This window comes from Larus michahellis, chromosome 14, assembly GCF_964199755.1.
Source record: "Larus michahellis chromosome 14, bLarMic1.1, whole genome shotgun sequence".
Lineage (NCBI taxonomy): Eukaryota > Metazoa > Chordata > Aves > Charadriiformes > Laridae > Larus > Larus michahellis.
Window position 1 is genome coordinate 9,655,136 of NC_133909.1, and position 18,950 is coordinate 9,674,085.

General features: G+C 39.2%; 1 protein-coding gene across 4 annotated transcripts in view; it reads left to right on the plus strand.

Annotated features, from left to right (window-relative positions):
• ANKFN1 (ankyrin repeat and fibronectin type III domain containing 1) overlaps nucleotides 1-18,950 on the plus strand; it is a 136,869-nt gene that overhangs the window by 95,660 nt on the left and 22,259 nt on the right. For all 4 annotated transcript variants that reach the window (XM_074607752.1, XM_074607751.1, XM_074607754.1 and 1 more), the window contains 6 exons: nucleotides 857-947; nucleotides 4,754-4,861; nucleotides 11,359-11,458; nucleotides 12,613-12,745; nucleotides 13,391-13,507; nucleotides 17,269-17,484. In XM_074607752.1, coding sequence (XP_074463853.1) covers nucleotides 857-947; nucleotides 4,754-4,861; nucleotides 11,359-11,458; nucleotides 12,613-12,745; nucleotides 13,391-13,507; nucleotides 17,269-17,484 — 765 coding nt within the window. The remainder of the gene's footprint in view (nucleotides 1-856; nucleotides 948-4,753; nucleotides 4,862-11,358; nucleotides 11,459-12,612; nucleotides 12,746-13,390; nucleotides 13,508-17,268; nucleotides 17,485-18,950) is intronic.

The following is an 18,950-nucleotide window of genomic DNA, read 5'->3' on the forward strand; positions in this document are numbered from 1 at the left end:
GCATCCTCTGAGCTGAAGCCTTTCCACTGAATTCACTGCACACTGAATCAGGCTACAAACTTACAGTAGGGGGGGGATGCACGTGACCCTTGGCCAGTGCCCCAAAACACGGGCTCTCAAAATGAGAAAATTAACTTTAAAGAGTAAGCAATGGGCACAATATAAAATTATCTACATAGAATAGAAACAATATTCGTTATTTCTAGCCTTTTATATGAAGAAATCCTTGATTTGAAGCACACTGTCTTCCAGGGAGCTGAGACACAATATGCATTTACTGTTTCTCATTTTCTAACAACAAAACAAAGTAACTGTTCTTAAGTTAAAATCAAGCAAGCTTGTACAGTCACTTCCACAGGCAGAGAGCTTACTATGTGTTTGACTGTACTATCCAAAGTATATAACATATTTAAATTAGAAGTTAGACTTTCAGAAGTGCTCTCCATTGATCTAGATTTATGCATCAAAATCAGTGATAAAGATCTGACTGATTTCAGTGGTTGCCAAGCGAAGCTTCTTGCATTGCTGTGCTGGTAGAGAGACTCTCTTAAATACAACAGGAAAAAGGGGGGACCCTATTCCTGAAGTCTGATTGTAAGAGTTCCCAGGGTTTGGCCTTGGTAGAAGGGATTACGGTTTGCCGGTTGGAATTGGTGTGTTCTGTTAACCCTCAGCAGATCAGCTGTCCTGAAATCTTTGTACTATGTTTCAATCTGTCATGGTGCATCAGTTGATGCTGCTGAAAGCTACTTAAGTTTTTCAAAGAAAGCATCTTTGGGAGAGACTGCTCTCCAGTTATTACAGCCAAGATTTTGAGTCAAGTGATAGTTTTGACTCCAGTTGTTTCCATTTGCAGGGCCAGAGGTATTATGTCCATGTTTCAGCATACAACATGAGAGGATGGGGACCTCCACGCAAATCTACTCCTGCATATGCTTCTCCTTCAAGTAAGTTGAGTTTGTCTACCCTCCTAATTTGATTAGTGATGCTGTTTTGTCAGAATTTCTACCTCTTCAAAGAACCGAAAAATATTCTGGAGTTCATGATTTAATTGCCAGTCATCTAGGAGTGAAATAAACAAATAAATAAAACTCAACGCCTTCTACCACCACCCCCAAAATAAGCAAAGTAATTATTTATGTATATTTATTTGTCTAATTTTTTATTCCTCTCCAGTCCTTTGACAGAACATTGTCATCTAGTCACTAAGACTTAAGAAAAATTAGAAATATTTTAATCTTTATTTCCCTTAATAGGGTTCTGCTATGTGGAACCTCATTAGTCAGTACATGAATGGATCAAAACCTGAATCTGAACTGCTAGAACCAAAACACTTACATGTATCGTACCTAATTTTGTATGTTCTGCCTTGTAGTATTATAGATCCCATTCACTGGACCATTCTCATAGCATCCTGTATGTAAAATACTCCAGTGTGGACACGTATGTTGATAGGATTTAGCTCATAAGCACTAAAATGTTCCAGACATGTCCAAAAGCCTTTCTTCCTTTTCAAACCAATGACAGGTTTTCTCAGACTCCATTAGGACTATGATTTTTTTATGTGTAATTTTTAGTCTTCTATAATCAAATTGTATTGTTAGTTGCTTTTCCAGAGTTGGTGTTCACTGTCAAACTGGCTCAGCATGTTACAGCTTCCCTTGCATTGATTAATGCAGTAAAGTGGGACTTCTAATTTTATTGCATTAGCACTTGTTTTTATTAGGCTAATGTAATAATTTAATAACCTTGCATGCTAATGTGAGAAAATAAAGAAAGATGTATCTAATCTCAGTAGTTGTACTGGAGAGGATTGGATACATGAGGCTCTTGCAGTACCATTGTCCCATTTTCCTTCAATTTTGCTCTTGTTTACCCCAGAATAAAATCAGAACTAGGCTAAAAAAATATTCTCTTTGAGAACAAAAATATGCTACACTCGTGGGACAAAATTCTGCTCTTGGCTATGTGGATAACTCACTACGATAGGGTTGTTTTGAGTAACTTAGTGACATGCAATTACCTTGACTATACCCAGGTGTAACTACACAGGATTTGGCCCCACAAACCAAAAATTTACATCAACTGAGAAACACACTCTTTTATAGTAGCTGCTAGTTATTCAGCTAAATATTCCCAAAGAACAGGACACTCCTGGCAAGACAGGTGGCACTTAAAAATGCAGCTTTGTATGATACGAATTTTAGCTTTTGGCATATGGCATTGTCTTCCCTGTCTATTTCTTGTCCACTGTTACTAACCTTCTGAAATCTGACAATATGTGCCAGTTCCAAAGCTTTTGGATGTGAGGGAAGTTCTCCTGCAGATTTCAGTGGATCAACACAAAAACTATGCAGAGAATTAAGTCCATTTCCCATGCCTAGTGTCTCGAGGATTCTGGGCTTTAGAGTAGCAGAAAGTCCTAGACTTGCTGGCATTAGGGCCACGTTGTCACGTGCTGCTGCTCAGAACTCAGCCAAGTCCTTGCTTCCACCAGGGAGAGCAGTACCATCCATGGGAGTACTACTGAAGTGCCTGGGACAATCATTGTGGGGGTGTTTCTCTGAAAGGCAGACAAGGTAGCAAAAGGAGTCTTTTGGATTTCTCTCTAGGAGAGCAGGAGCATCACTTGATATATATGGGATTTTTTGTGAGTTTATGGCAAAGAGAAATATTTCTTCAGGGCTCCATATCTATGTTTTCTTTGTTGGTGAACACAGAAGCGTTAGGCAGACTCGGCTTACTGTATACAGATACCGGGCAAGAACGTGGTATTTTCATTGAGTATCCTTAGCGACACATGCTTAAGTTTTACAGCAAGTGAGACCATCGGAGCCTAAATGTAAATTCTTTCATTAAGTAATACTAAGATCAGAATTTTAGCTCGAGAGTCAAGATGCTATTTACTGCTGCAGTTACTGGGGGCAGAGCTTCTTTATCCACACGATTGCCTTCACCACTGGTTTTGAAAACTAGCAGATTTGTGCTTGGCAAGGCGGCAGCAACCTGAAATTACACTAGTGTTGCATAACAAAATATGGCCCTAAGCTAAAAATTTAATGTGAATACATTAATACTCTACAAGTTGTCTGTAACGGCAGCCAGAAGAATATGCAAGGGAAATGAAAGCTTCAGGGCTTAATCCTGATCCATTCCAATCCCAGAGCATCAAAGGTTAGTGACATCCTTGGAGATGCACCCATGCAGCATGACAGTGAATGCTTGCCACTGCCCTCCTGTTTCCCCACAGACACAGTGGCAGCCTGGAATGTTGTGTCCAGCGTTGCACAGCTGGTCTGTGAAATCATAGTAGATAGTAACATTTCTAGGCTTACTCATTAGTATGTGAGAAGCTGGTCTGATTTTGATGTCATTTTTAAGGTAGTCAGCAATCTGAAGGCTCAGAAAGTTTGGAAGCCACTGGGACAGAGAAATCATGAGGTTGTTCAAAACTCTACCAGTTTGATGACACCAAAGCACTTTGAGATTGGTGAGTTCCAGTTGGTTCCTCTTGGCTGCTCACAAGAGATCTAAGAACTGGCCTCCCCACACAGAGCTATAAATGCAGCTGGCCCTTGATCTCCGCAAAAGCATAGAACATGCAGGACAGCCACTCCGCAGCTGTTACCATTGCCCACAGGCTACCAGCAGAGCAAATGTCTTCTCTTTCCATCCTTTCATAGGGCTTACTCTAGGTGCTATACTAAATGGCAGCAAATATTTATTTATATCCTTGGAATAGTAAGCCTGTTGGAAGGAATGCTTGACGCCAAACTTGCACTAGAAACTAGATCTGTATATTTAGTGAGTGAGCAAACTGTTGGTGTCTGTGAATATGTACATGGCCTCTATGCCAGCAAGATGGAAGCAAGTCCCCCTTGCAGACAGATCTCTTAATAACTTGATCCACTTTGAGTCATGAAACTGCTGCAATACTTTTTTCTCATTATAATGAAAGTATGAAAGTAGTCAAGTCAGGAATTAAAAAGCTCCTCTCTGATACACACAGCTTCATCTCCTATTTGTGAGAAGATTGCCTGTTTTTTAAAATCAAGACTGAGATTGTAGCTAGCAGCAAATGGGTGAAAACAACGTCTTTTGTAGGTGGAAGGTATGTGTGACAGAAGCCGCAGCTTCTTGCCTCACGAGTGCAGTGCTGAGCAGACCATAGACTCTAGGGCAGGAATTGCCGGCGTTTGTTCAGGCCTCTGCTGGGAGCAGATTTTCAGAAGCGATTTTACTCAGAGCATGTTTCTGTGGCTACAGAGCTAGCTCTGGGTGTAGGAAGATGTTCATTCTCTGCTTTGCAATGGGTTTCCTATATAACTGTAGGAGAGGCGTTTATCCTCCTGGTGTCTCAACAAAATGCAGAGGGAGCAGCAGTGTGACCTCAGCGAGGTGCTGTACCGTCGGGACGGTACAGGCTGAGAGCAGCCCTGACACTGCAGTAACAGAGGCCACTTACGTACCAAGGAGAAATAGCCATTGTCTACTCAGTCGCTACAGGAGCTTCTAGGAGCTGATTGTGAACTCTTTGATAATAATCGTTACGATTAATTACCTCGCAGGCACAAGGCAAAGGAAACTTATTGTACAAGTAATAACAGCAGACTTAGAAACAACTGCCATTTTTTCCTGCATGCCCAGATGTAAAACTCCTCTAAAGCCAAGAAATATCAGAGGCAAGAAAATATTTTAAAACCTTCTCCTGCTCCTTTGTGTTTCATTTCTGTTTATTTCCTTTGTTCAATAGACTGGAAAGACTGCAGTGGAAGAGAACCTCGGCACAGGGGACACACTGAGGCCCTGGAACGTCTCCTTCAGCAGGTTCGAGCAGCTCATCAGCATTATAATTGCAGAGGTAAGTATAAATATCTATGTGGTAGGGCACCAGCTGAAGCCTCTGTGGCGCCTGTAATTTTAGCAGTTTTCTAACTAGGTCATACCTTCTCATTCATCAGGAAAAGAAAGATATTAATATTGGCCCATCTGGAATCACTTTAGCGCACTATCTTGCTCTTAACCCTTGAAATTAGTTGGATGGAAACATCTGAAAGCTAGAATGCACACAAGCGCAGACACACCCTTTCTCCCTCTGTACCCTACACACCTATTGATTTGTTTTTTCCCACAAATTAGTTTCACACAGCATTCCACTAAAATGTTTCAAGGATCTCTCTTTTATTTTTTCATATAAAGAAATACTTTAGAGAGTTAACAACTGTTTTGGATCAAAAGAGGGGACGTGGCTGCCTCCAAATGGAAGACACTAAGTACTCTAGTGGATGTGATGCCAATCTATAATGAAAAATACTTGCACAATGCAGTGGGAAGATAAGATTGCTACATTTTCAAATAGACTGGATCAAAACTAGGAGAGAGTTCGAATCTCAGCCAGCTCTTTGCTCCTCATTCATGAGAAACAGACTGTGACTTTAATAGCTCAAGAGCCAAGGCAACAGCTTGGCATTCTTTTTAAAGCATATATAAAAACTCCTGTTCTATACGGGTTGTTGAAAAGTACTATTTATTTTCTTAAAATAAACTTCTAACTGGAATAATGCTTCATTGCAAAGGAACTTATTTTAAACTGAAAAGTTGAACTACCATGAAGTTTTCATTTTTCTTCACCTAGTATGACTGTTATGTCAAGCTGCATCAATTGATTTAAAATCATAGAAATACTTCGGGCTAAAATCATCTGGCTGAAATGGAAAGATGCGGCCTTTGTTCTTTACGTGCAAATATGTCACTGTCATGATGATCCACAGCCTGCCACAACCCATTGTAACCATAGCAACTTAAACTATTCAGCTATGTTGCTTGGAAAGGGAAAGGAGATAATGCAAGAAAATGTTGTTTCTCTAATTAAAATTCATACAAGCATTATCACTTGCAGGTGGTCTTGGTACTGAAAATACAGATGATGTAGTCTATCTCTTACATAGCTTTTTCATGCTATTAAATAAGTCTTTTTTCCTTTCTGAAGTTAGTGCACATCGCAGGTCTTTCAGGGCACCTTCCTAGTCAACAGGGAACAAGTGATGGAATATCTGAGAATATTCTCTGTATAAATTGTTTTACTGACATACCAGCCCAGAACAGAAGCAGTTATAAACAACATGCAGAAAATCCCTCCTTTTGAGAATCTGACACCAGTGCCTGGTTCTTATAAAATTCCACTGCTCCAGAAATTAACCCCAGTCTCAAAGTAAAGCACAGACAACTCTGTTGTTGATTTCCTAACTCCTTGTCCTTAAATAATAAATAACAGCAATATAGAAAATCTGTTTAGCTCAGACCATTTTCTTGCGTGTCTGAGAGAGGATGTGGGAGCTTACATGTGGCTATACTACACTGGGGAGTCAGCTTGAGCAACACCCTTGCCTCCAACCAAATAAAAATCTCATAATTGCTTGTAATGCTAGCATTACACAGTCGTATATTTTGGATAAATCAGGATTGTAACATAATAGAAGAGCCTGCGGAATTTGCCTTAAATATATGACTGATGTCAGTCCCTTGTATTTCAGTAATTTGGTAGAGAGTCAAGACAAAGAGTTTGCAGAAAAAGTAAGAATTATGACATCACTGACTCTGAAATTTCATTCTGGTATTGATCAACCTTGGTGAAAACTAAGGATTTTGATCACGGATCTGAGATAAACTACTGTATGTGACCGAAAAGCCCAAATAATGGCTTTCACTTCATATAATACAGAGGCCTGAGCTAGATTCTTAATTAATGCAAATTAGCATGATTCGACTGACATGGATAGAAGTCAGCATGGATATGCTGTTATACATAAGCTGAGGACCTGCCCAGGCATTTATCCATTCTTTACCATGCTTCTCTTTACCACACTCTTCTTTGATTATACGTTAATATTGCAACTTTTCTTTTCCTCATTTGTGTTAGAGATGTAGTAAATAGCTGCACATTGTTTGTAGAGTATCCTTACATCTGCTTATAACCACTGATTTGCTGTGGTTTATAAATGAGAGCAGAACCAAGCTCTGCATGAATTAAAGCTAGGTGAAGACAAGAGACAGGACTCAAACCTGGGGTCTCCCCACCTTGGCTTTTCACTGATTCCTCTGCGGCACATGCCAGTCGTGCTGCTCAGGCTGCCTGAAGGAGAGTGGACGAGGAGTGCAAGGGAGGTGAAAAAACTGAGGGTAATCAATCTAAAAGGCCTGAGATTACTTGGATAACATAGGCAAAAGCCTCAGAATACAGAGGAGCAAGAAGAGCAAGGCTGTGTGCTACCGCTCCAGCGTGACCTGGGAGGGTTAAATTGCCCAGATTCCATGCAGATCTCTTGCCCAAGTCTGTTCATTCAGGCTTCGCACTGCAGCCTGCCTTTTGCCCTGTGCTTTGCATTTCAGAGGCTGAAGGAAACAAGCTTACAAAAATACCAGGAAGAATACATTGGAATGTACAGTGAGTTTAAGAGCTTTTGGAATTAGATCAGCTGTTGCTTTTGAACCTGCTCTGTGATATGATGAAATCTCCTAGGGAATTACTTAGGAAGCTTTGCTTTCATATGTTTAATCTTCTGGAAAACCCTGATGATTACAAACAACAGTCATCCATTTGTCTTCATAATACCATGCTACAGACTATCATAACTGAGTTACTACAATTGTATGTCCTGGCAACACTTCAAATGTATTTTTTAAGTATTTTTTCCTTGTAGATCATTCTTTCTAAACAATTCTGAGTGGATTAAGTAATTGTGGAATGCTTCATTAAGAAAGGAACCCAACTCTTCAGTAAAATGCTTACCAGATATTTTCTTTCTGAAATCTGGTTGAAATGTATTTCACTAGACAAGTCAGAGGTGAAATAAAAATGTTCTAATTGTAATTTGATTCACAAGCAGAGCACATGGTTTTATTGCGTTTAACAAAGAGAAGGATCTCTGATTCCACAGGGTGTTTTAAATGTTTAGATTATAATTGTTTGTAAGAATATATAAAAGCAGGCTTCAGAACCAAGCCATAGCCTGAGAAGTTCAGGTAGGGAATTTAAGAAGTTACGGTTTCAGCTGTAGAGCCTGCCTTTGTAATCCAAAATATACTACCCAGTAATATGACTGTCATGCCAATAGCTTCTTCATGAGATACGGAATTTTCTTTTGAAAGACATCCCACCTGGAGGTGAGGCAATACAGAATCTATCACTGTCTCAAGCTATTGAGGTGTCTGGCCACTATTTATGCCTGTAACTGCTGCGTGGAATTATGTCTCTGTGCTCATTATCCCAGTGTCAGTTGTCTGCACTGCTAAAAATGTGCAGCTTTCAACTGAGTTCGAATTTGTTTCCAGCTATCTGATGTATTTTCAAAACTCTAAACCTCATGTTATGCTCTCCACCAGGATCTCAGTATGATCTAGCTCACCTTCTGCTAATTTGTTTCCTTATTCAGGGTCACCCTAAATGATATTTAGCTGTTCCACAGGCTGGCTGATTTGTGGGGCTAAGATCTCAGATAATTTTGCACTGAGGTAATTCCATTTACCTCACATCTGCCCCACTTGAGTAGAGGCACCCGCTTGTCTAGTGATAGGACAAAGAATTCCAGATGATCTTCCTCCTCAGCGAAATGGCACGGCATAACAGACATTCCTCTAGAGCAGAGACCCCAGATGCATACTGGCAGCCTGAGTATGCAACTTTGTTCTCGTTCTTCCACAACCAACTTATGTTGCTTGTAAGTATCTGCTCTATTTAAGTGAACTGCAAAAAAAAAAAACATTTATACATCTTCACTGAGACGAGAAAAACTGCTAATGTTGTAAATATACCTTTGTAGTTAATTGCCTACTTTGCCCCAGGTTTGAATGCTTCTGACATAAAAATAATCACTGTAAGTTCTCTAATTTTGGCCACTATTTGTTTGCTCCTGAGCTTCTATTAAAAGAGCTCACAGCTCTATTGCTGTATCATTTACTAATATAAGCTTATTTTGTTGTAACTGGTGCTTTTCTATAAAGGTTACTCTATGTTATTTATTAGTTAATTAAATAAGAGAGACAGTTCAATTTCCCGTAGATCCAAATTATCCTCTGATCTCAGCTCCATGTTTTTTGGCTTCTAGACACACTACACTGTAAACCAAAAGCAAATAGCAATGTAGGAGAGTTTACAGTCTCCTTCTAGTTTTACATCATTTCTTTTGCTGTTGGCTTCTGCAAAGCTGTGGACTAAACCCAAACCACTGAATAGCCCAATAACATATATTGCACTTGTAATGTGCCCTCTTATTTTAATGCTGCAGTCTCTGGGTGTTTTATACAGAATTATGTTGCTTTGCCTTCAGCAATTTCCTCCTCCATTCCTTCCATCCTGAATATAAAAGAGAAAAAAAATGCATAATTAGAATGAAATTTATATTCCTAAATTGGTCTTAACCTTGGAAGAAGGAAACAGTAAGACAGGAGTTTTCATGTAGCATTTGGTTTACATTACTGTGATATACTGAAAAGAAGTTCACAGTAAAATAAAAATTACCAGAGGAGATATGGATAGAAAAACAAAGGAAAAGAAAACAAAGATCAGTTGCATCAAAGGAGCAGTCATGGATTTGGATGAGTGTTAAAACTAAACTGAACAGCGCGTTGGAGAACATGCCATGGGGAACAAGTTTGCACTGGAAAGACAATGGATTTGATGACCTAATAAGTCTCATACATCTGAATTGTATGATTTCACCCCCAATAGAACCTTGTTCTCTTTGTACTTGCTGTTCAGCAGAGTGGTAATTATTGCTAACAATGTGTCTTCTTTCTGTGGTTTTCAATGTGCAAATTATGGTGCAAATTTATTCATCATTTAAAAATATGTTGAGCACTTCCCCAGATGGGGTTTTGACAAGAGCAAATTTAGATGTTCTTTAAATGTTCAAACTTAGAACTCACTAAGGAGATACAGTCAGACACCTCCTATTCTGCTCTGGAGGTAAGTGGGAAATATGTTCCTCTGCAAACACCTAAGCAGACGGATTAGCAGCTTTCAACAAATAGTTCTTCATGAGTCATATTTTTCCCCCACTGGGGAAGGGTGTCCCACAAAGCGTTTCACGCCTCAGTCTGGATGGGTATCCAGGCTTCATCCAAATAAACAGTCAGATTGTGGAAAACTGAGATCTAGTTTCACAGTTACGTTTTTCTTTTTGTCGTTCTTTCCAGATCACAGTAAATATCTGAAGAATTAATTCTTTTTTAAAATTAAATGTTTCTGCTGTTTCTTGTACAACAGCATTAAACAGGAAGGATATTGCAAAAGGCAATGCAAAAAAAAACCCCAACCCAAACAGTTTTAAACTCATGTTCCTTTTAAATGCCATACGTGGACAACAACTGACAACACATTACACAATCCTGCATGTCCCTCACCGCCATCTATTGGCATTCCCTCTAAAATCCACTTACAGGTACACAGCTGGACACAGCTGTTTCACACTGTGTCACAGAGCTCACGAGTTTTTTCTTTGGCTTACAAGGAAACTCAGGCCATGCATGGAAGAAGGAAAGACATAAAGTCAAATTCACAAAAGTGGAAAATAATACAATGTATCAACATTTAGCCACATTTTTTAGAATACTGGGCAAATATTGGAAGTTATAAAATTCTTCTATTGAAAGAGCCGGTCCAGAGATCCTTGCAGGCACACAGCAGGTCTCAGCTTTGACATGAAGTGAGCAAATGAGTTAAACACCTCTTCCTTGGATTCCAGATTACTAGGGAGCACATGTAACTGTGAAAGCTCTGAAGCAATACAGGTGAGTAGAAATTGCTGTGATGGGGAAAAAAAAAATCCAAACAAAAGCACATGCATGTAATGGGATACAGAGAAAGATGAGGGTCCGTCTAGTTGTTTCCTTAAAGCTTTTACTTAGGTTAGACTGGCGATGCTGTGATGTTAGTGATTGCCACAGCACCAAATATTCAGTTCTTAGAAGCTTAAGCTATATATGGACAGAAACTGAGGAAGTACAACACCCTAAAATGTTGACGGATGGTTCAAATCTCTTCTTGGGTTTCTGAGACCACTTGCAAATTTCACATCCATTCTGAATGAAGAGTACAAAGTACTGGTTCAAGCTACACTTTGCTTAGAGCAAAACATTTTTTACCAAGTCTGAGTGCTGCAAGTCAGAAAATTGTTTGCTGTTGCATATTACTAAGACAATGGAAATATGAGCAAAAAGTTGTATTTGAGCATGTTTCTAAATGTTGTCTTTTGAAAGGAATATAGTGGGCACTGGCTGAAATTTAGTATTGTGGTTTGAGAGACAAAGGTTCCGAAATTTAAGTGTTGGGTTTGGTTTGCTTTTTATTTTCCATTTTAGAAAGTTCTAAATTACAGAATGCTGGTCGCAAGCAATCCGTTTCCAGAAGCCTGAAGCACCTTTTCCATTCGTCAAACAAGTTTGTGAAGACTCTGAAACGGTTTGTCATTCATCTTATCTCCCAACCATTCTGAGCTTTAGCTAGCAGTTCTTGCTCTTTTGTAATAGTGAAAAGCACCCGATTCCACCCCTAATGAAACAGGAATCAATCGGAATGAACCTGGTAAGACCGCATACATGTAAGACTGGTGCAGCCGATGGGAAAATAATGCTCCAGTTCCTACTGAAATCAATAGAACCTTTTAATTGTTACTGTTGGAAATGGATTTGAATTGGAACAGAGTGAAATATTTTGTGCAAACACAAAGTGCAGTTACTGAGGTATTTTGGAAGTACTGCCTCTATTGTTACTTAGTAATGAAACTATGGTATTTATTTCATTCATAATATAAAATGCAGAGCTCGGATAACGTTTTAATAGCCCATTGGCAACACGCAACTCATCTAGAATTCCCTAACATCTTTAGCTAGGTTTGCAACCCAGTGTGACCCAAACAACCCTCAGCCTTGACAATTTGTTTTAGCAAATGGAAGTTGCTTATGCTGGATTATTTCTTCTTGCATTGCCAGGAGTGTTCGGTTTGCTTTTTCTTCTTTGTATTTTGATAAAAATTTGGTTCTTTCAGAAGAGCTCTCTAGAGTCTTTAAATTCCCTAGAGCAACTACTTAACGTGTGTAACTAATTGCAAGGGTAAATATTGAAAGGAATGATCTCTATAAACAGTTTTGCAGATATGCTGGCCAAATTACACTCAATTACACTAATGTAAATCCATAACAACCCACCTGATTTCAATTGAGTTACTTCAGATTTACTCTGAACTAAACGAGGGCAGAACTAAGTCCATTAATGATAAAAAGTTTTAGTAAAATTTCTGATTTCTAAGGGGCACAAAGCCTCCATTGTCTACTGTTTACTCTGGAAAAATTCTTATTTAAAACTGATGTCAGTGGCTTGCACAGATTCGTAATTTCTTAGATTCCTGTAGTCTCACATCATCTAAAGTGATAAGCTTCCCAAATATTTTTCAGAATTCACTGGCTGAAGTTGCATGATCTATATAACACAGGAGTTAAGACCACATGATCCAATTTGTCTCCTCAGAATTTAACATCTATGATTCTTTGACTAAAATTTGGCATGGATGTGAATAAAAATGAAAGGTGTGTGACGATGTTTCCTTCTTTGTTTAGGGGACTCTACTTATCTGTTATATTTTTTTACAAAGACAATTTACTAGTAACCAATGAAGATCATATCCCAATTGTGGAAATTGATGACTCTCACAGTAGTTCAGTTATGCAGGATTTCCTGTGGTTCACAAAGGTAATGGGAGCCTAATTTAATATCTTGCTTCTAGAAATTTGTTGCTAGCAATGCACAGGCCTTAGCTCATCATTCTGAGTATATGAAATGATGTCATTAAAAAGCTAAATGCTGAAGTGCTTTACCTTCCACTCAGGTTAAAATGCAATTTTCACAAACCATTTATGTGGGTTAAATTCTGACCGGGTCACTGACAGGGGCACAATTAACTCTTTTAAATGCATGATCCTATATAAGTGATTGCTGCTTGGCTACATAAAGGTTTTATGAAAAATTAGAGGAAGACCCTAAAGAAATAACAGAAGTTTAAAAGTTGGTATTACGTTTATGCCATCATTCAAGATATCTTCACATTATTTTTATACCCCAAAGAACAGTAAATCAATTTTACACCCCAAAGAACAGTAAATCAATTTTACACAATAGTCCAAAAAGCAATTTAAATAGTTGCATGATGTTTACAGAACAACTCCTGTGTCTGATTCAGTGTGTTTCGTGTTTATCTAGGCAACTCATTGCCATCCGCAGAAGCTCAAAATGAGCAATATCGCCTGATTTTTCCAAGTTCCAAAATGCTTTTAGTTTCATTTCTGCTTTTGTAAGTGCTGAGAATAAAAACTGATTGAACTGGATATATTTTTGCAGTTGTCTTGCATGTGGGATGATATCAGATGGCTAAGGCAGAATATGTCTATATCCGTGTCCTCATCAACAGCACTTCAAGCCAGGCAAAAGATGCTTTCAGCAGCAGCACAGCTACAGGTTGGTTGGATTGCATGTTTCTTGCTATTAACTTAGTGACTTTGGGATCTCTAAGGGATAGTACTGCCAGCTGTCCTATGGTTCACCACTCCCCACTGGCCTGTTCTTTGGAGCAGCATTATCATCGACAATGAAATGTGCCATGGAGCCTCTCTTGCCAGCTGGAAGGAAGGAGTTACATTAAAAGTAGAGTGGGAGAAAGAAAGGAAAGAAATAATAGTGGCAGATGAAGAAACAAACAGATATGAACCAGCAAATAATGACCACAGCTAAGCCTGTAGGTTTGCAGATTGGGAATTCAAGAGTTATAATCCTAGTATTTGCTGCTCAAAAGCCTCTTAGAAGGCCTAGTCATTATTAATTATTAATATATTAACGAAGCATTTAAACTCTGGGCAAGATGTAGCACTCCCTTGTGCTATATGGGACCCTGCGGCAGTAGGTAGCTTCTGTCCCTGTCAGGAAGGACAAGTCGAGTGCTGAAGTTGCCAAAATAGTAGTCTTGATTCACCCATGGCTTACAAACTGCTCAAGTGCAGCTTCTAGGGCAGAACTACCCTGTTTAACAAACAGGATGGCTAGGGTGCTGTGGATTGTCAGCGGGGAAATAAAAATGAATCTTTCATTAAGTTCTTAATTAAGCTGCCAAAATTTTTAAGGTGAAATATACCTTTGTGCAGAGAACCAGTCAGAGACCTATTTAGACCCTTAAAAACAGAGACTAAGAGAGATTAAGTGGTGCACAGATCTTGTGCTGACCCCTCAGCACAGTGGTTGAGCACAGCAGCACTAGAGGCACTATTCATACCATGTTAAGGCATCGCAGGGATGCTCAGGATGGTTCCATTCCAACCTGAGCTACAGATACAACCTGAGCGGTACCGAACAGGTTGCTCAATCCTTCTGTGTCTCGACCCACTATTTGTTATGCAGCTAGTAATCCCACATTCTTCACAGAACATCTTGACATTTATCGTAAAGCTTTTGAAGAATGGCTCTCGTGTTAACATCAAATCTCTGGCTGGAAAGCAGACACTTTCATGAAATATTTATTTTTGCAGGAAAATACATTTTCAAACAAATTTGTGCATGATTCTTACAGAAAAAGTATATCCAGGCCTCACTTTCTCCTGCCTTTTGTTTGAATGAAGTCACCAAAGCTTCCCAGAAAAATGTATGGTAAAGTCATGGAATTAATGAAGATCTTCATATTGCTTGGCTCATGTATTAGCCATTCGGCCATCCCTCTTATTGCCAGTCAATGCAATAAGCCAGGTTTTATAGCAGCTATGAGAGCCAGACACTTTGTGGCCATTATTAAGAATATCCATGTGGGGTTTGTTTTACATCTTTTGGCAAAGCATGCTGTACAGGAGAGTAGCCTTCCTGGGCAACCACCTGTCTTGACTGATTTCCCCAAAGTATCCCGAAACATATGGAATGCCAGCCTGCTGTACCTTTATTGGAGGACCACCTGTGCTAAGCAGCAGCTGCTTGTCAGTCCTTTGAGCTGTCACTAGAGAAAGTTTTAACTATATCTGCTGAATGTTCCCTCTGGTGTGGTTAGCTCAGCTTAAGTAGCACGTATTCCTTTGGTTAGCTCAGTTCCATTCCCTCCCTGTGCAGATTGCCTTTAACAGAGCATTGCTAGTATGCACGGATTGCGCTTCGAGATAACCAAGATTCCTAGTACTTTGTGGTATTATTTGCTACCAAAGATGTTAAGAGCAGAGCTCGAAGCACAGAGATACAGCAAATGTGTCCATGTGGTATATCGCTCTGTTGAATTTCTGGCAAATTTATTGGCCTTAACGTTTGTTCTGTTAGCTTGGTCCCCTGATGAACACCAGGATTGTCACAGATCTGCCAACCTCTAACGGTGTGTGGCCTAATGGGATCCACCAATGGAAGGATCTCAATAAAGTTTATATGGCTGAATACATTTTATTGAGGCAGTTAATAGACTGACTCCACAGGAATTTAGGACAGAATGGAAAAGATCAGTGACAACACAGCTGCTAAGGCACTAGATCAGTAGATTCAGAGACAACAGGGACTGTAATTTTGCCTGTTGTTACCACCAGACAACTAAAGCAAACAAAACACGAGTGACGGGGTGCCAAGCAAAGCAGGCACAAAACTTCTTTAGTATATGAATGAGCCAGATATGCATATTAGTAGGCACCCTACTCTCTGTGCCGGAATGCCACTCGGAATATATGGTCTGTGACAGTAAAGAACTATTTGTCTTCATCTAGTCATATTCAGATGTTGCAGTGATTAACATGACAACTAGATGGCTAACATCTACCTGCAATGATTTGTCCCACCTGTGGACACATGGATTAATACAAAATGTATCCTCAAGAAACCCAGTGTTAATCAGCTACGGAGGCAGAACGGTTAAAAACAGAAGAGGGAAGGTGCTATACAGACATCAGCAGTATGCACTGGGGAGGGATGCATAAAGCTAAAGTAGCTGAATTCTGACACACAAAGGGCAGTCACTGTACTCACTACCTAAAGTTTATAAACAAATTAATAATACAGTTTATAAGTAAATATTGCCTGCTAAGTACAGATAAATAAATTCAGGATAGTCTATCCATTTACAGTGTCATTAATTTCATGTACAGCACTTCTTTAAACACACAATGTGCTACATTGTGAACTCAAGTTTTCATTTTAAACTACCCCCATCTCTATCCAGCTTACTGTAGATCTCTTGAAAAGTCGCAAAGTAATGAGCATATTTTAAATGTTAGGCATTTTTCTTTAAGACATCTGGGAATCTCTTCAGTGGCTGGTCACTGGATTGAGTGTGTTTGCACCTATAAGCAGATGCCTTACTGTGTGAGGAAAGGGATTTTGACCAAAATATGTATTTTATGTGGAGTCTTTTAAAATTACTTTTCTTTAATCCTCACATATTTTCCTGGAGAGCTTTGCCCTGGTAGTTTGTTAGTTTCTGCCGGTTTTGTCTAGCACATTCTTGGTATCTGAAGTAAAAGGAAAAGGGTCCGCGTCTCTTCAAATTCCTCTGTGTTCTTTCACAAACACACCCCGCAGTTTAGCTCCAGAATTATTTACATTCAACACAGATACGAGGGCCTCTTGCTTTTGTTGCTGAAAATAATCTGAATCATTTTAAAACAGAGACCAGAAAATGGAGATTATATTTAATGACCCTACCAGAAAACATTTGAAGTGTCCGATATAAATTATTTGGGGATAGAGAAAGAATTTTTTATCATCTCTGATATTTGGTTATGGGGAGTTGAAGATAAGTACCTAGCTCTTCAGTAAATTCATATCAGCAGGGCTTCATTGATACCAAAGGAATCACCGCTAGACTAACACTGAGTGCTTTTGAAAACTGCATCCTTTATATTTACATGACAGGGCAAAAATAGGAAGCTCTGTCAAATAAGTGAATTACCTTGCAGTGTTTCCTTTTACGAAGGCATTGGGTCCTAATAGCCTTTCTGATGTTCTCCATTAAATGTTGGACTAAACGCTGATGGACCAAATACATCAGAGGATCCACAATTCAATCCAGAAACACAACGTAGGGAAGAACTTTTCCTGTTGCCACTGAGTGATATGACTGTAGGGCACGCGTTTGAGAAACACCGTGTGTCTATAGTGTTTATTGAAGTTAACAGGACCGAGGTCAGTGAGCACAAAGTTAAATTTCAAAAAATACCACTCTCCTGATATGAGATAAATAACTTTCATTTTATAATTTGCTTGTTTTCTAGAATTTGCTGGGAACTCACAACTTAGGCAGAGTTTTTTATGAGCCAATCAAGGATCGACATGGCAATATGCTGATAGTTACTATAAGAGAAGTGGAGAGTCTTTATTCATTTTTTAATGGCAAATGGATGCAGGTATCCAAACTACAAAGCCAGAGGAAATCCCTTTCAACTCCAGAGGAGCCAACAGCATTAGACATCTTGCTTATAACTATCCAGGTAGTGCTTTGCTTCTCTTACTGTATGTTATTTGCTTTTGTAAAGCCTGTGCCAGAGCCCTGATTTTTGGAAGAGTCTTGTAGAATTTTAGGCCTTAATCCAGTGCCCAATAAAATTAATGGCAAGGCTCCCATTGAAAGCAAAGACTTGTATTACTTCCAGTGGGTCTGGGATCAGATCCTTAATATGTAAAATATCCATGAGATTCTAAAGAAATTACTTCAAAGTCCTAGCAGAGAATAGTAGAGTTTCTATCAGTTTCGGGAAACCATGCTATAGAATTCTGTAGCAAGGGATATAAAAACCTTTAAAATTCTCTGGGATGTTCTTAAGCACCTATACAGACACTTACAATTTCTACACTCCATAAGATTTTTCCATCCAGCCTTGAACACTAAATCTAGATTTAAAACTTTACTGTTCTACTTAATAAACTTGTTCTGTGGGGTTCCTTGGAGCCTGGTATAGTTGCTAAAGAATTCTTTACTGACCATAACCCTCCTTTAATTTCTGCTGAAGAAGAACCTAGACTTCACAATTAGAAAAATACCAAGGTAAGGACTGCCCTTCGAAGTTGCTTCGCATAGTCAGTTCAGTTAGCACGGAGTGCCATGGGTTTTCAGCCCTTCAAGAATCCGGGTATCTGTAAAGTCGTGTTAAACATAGATAGTTCACGTAAAGTTTAAGACATGTTTTCTGTCGGTAACAGCAGCCTATTTCTCACAAAATGTCAGTAGCCGATCTCTCTAAAACTCAGTTGCGTAGTTACCCAAGACACTACAAGACAAATCATTGTCTTAGTCCCTTCTTTAGTAGCCTCAACTAGACGATGACTGCTGTGGTTCAATTTTGAATCAGAGGCACTTTCTTGGGCAGAGACTGTGCTTTTCGTACCGGAAACTGACAGGCAATCAAAATATACATTACCAGGTCTAAGAAACATTAAAAAATTTCCAAAAGACAATAAAACTCACCTGATCTATGTTAGATTTAATGTATTAAAATGTGTTAAAGGTGTAGAAAAATGTCAATCTGGGCAAAAGTTTTATATTAGGAAACCCAAAATGCAGGCCTGATCGGATTTCCACAGAGATCCTAGTGGAAAAAATGTTCCCCTAATGGTTTACACATTCCTATCTAATGCCCACCCTTTCTTGTATTACTTGTTTAATCATCGAATGGGTATTTTGTTCATGAAGTGCTTGTGAAAATGAGGGTCTAATTGCATTGGTCAGAGCCAAGCATAGCACTGGCAGATAATTTGATGGTTCCAAGAGGAAAGGCATAAGGCCAGGCGTCTTAATCCTCACCCATTGCAGAAGCACACGTTTCTCAGGATGGCAGCAGACATCATTTTTAGGGCAGTTTTGGGGGACTGCTATACATAGCCTTAAAAATGTCTCCTGGCTTCAGCAAATGCGCCATCATTAATTCCTTCAAAGCTCTATCTGTTGATAAAGTCATTT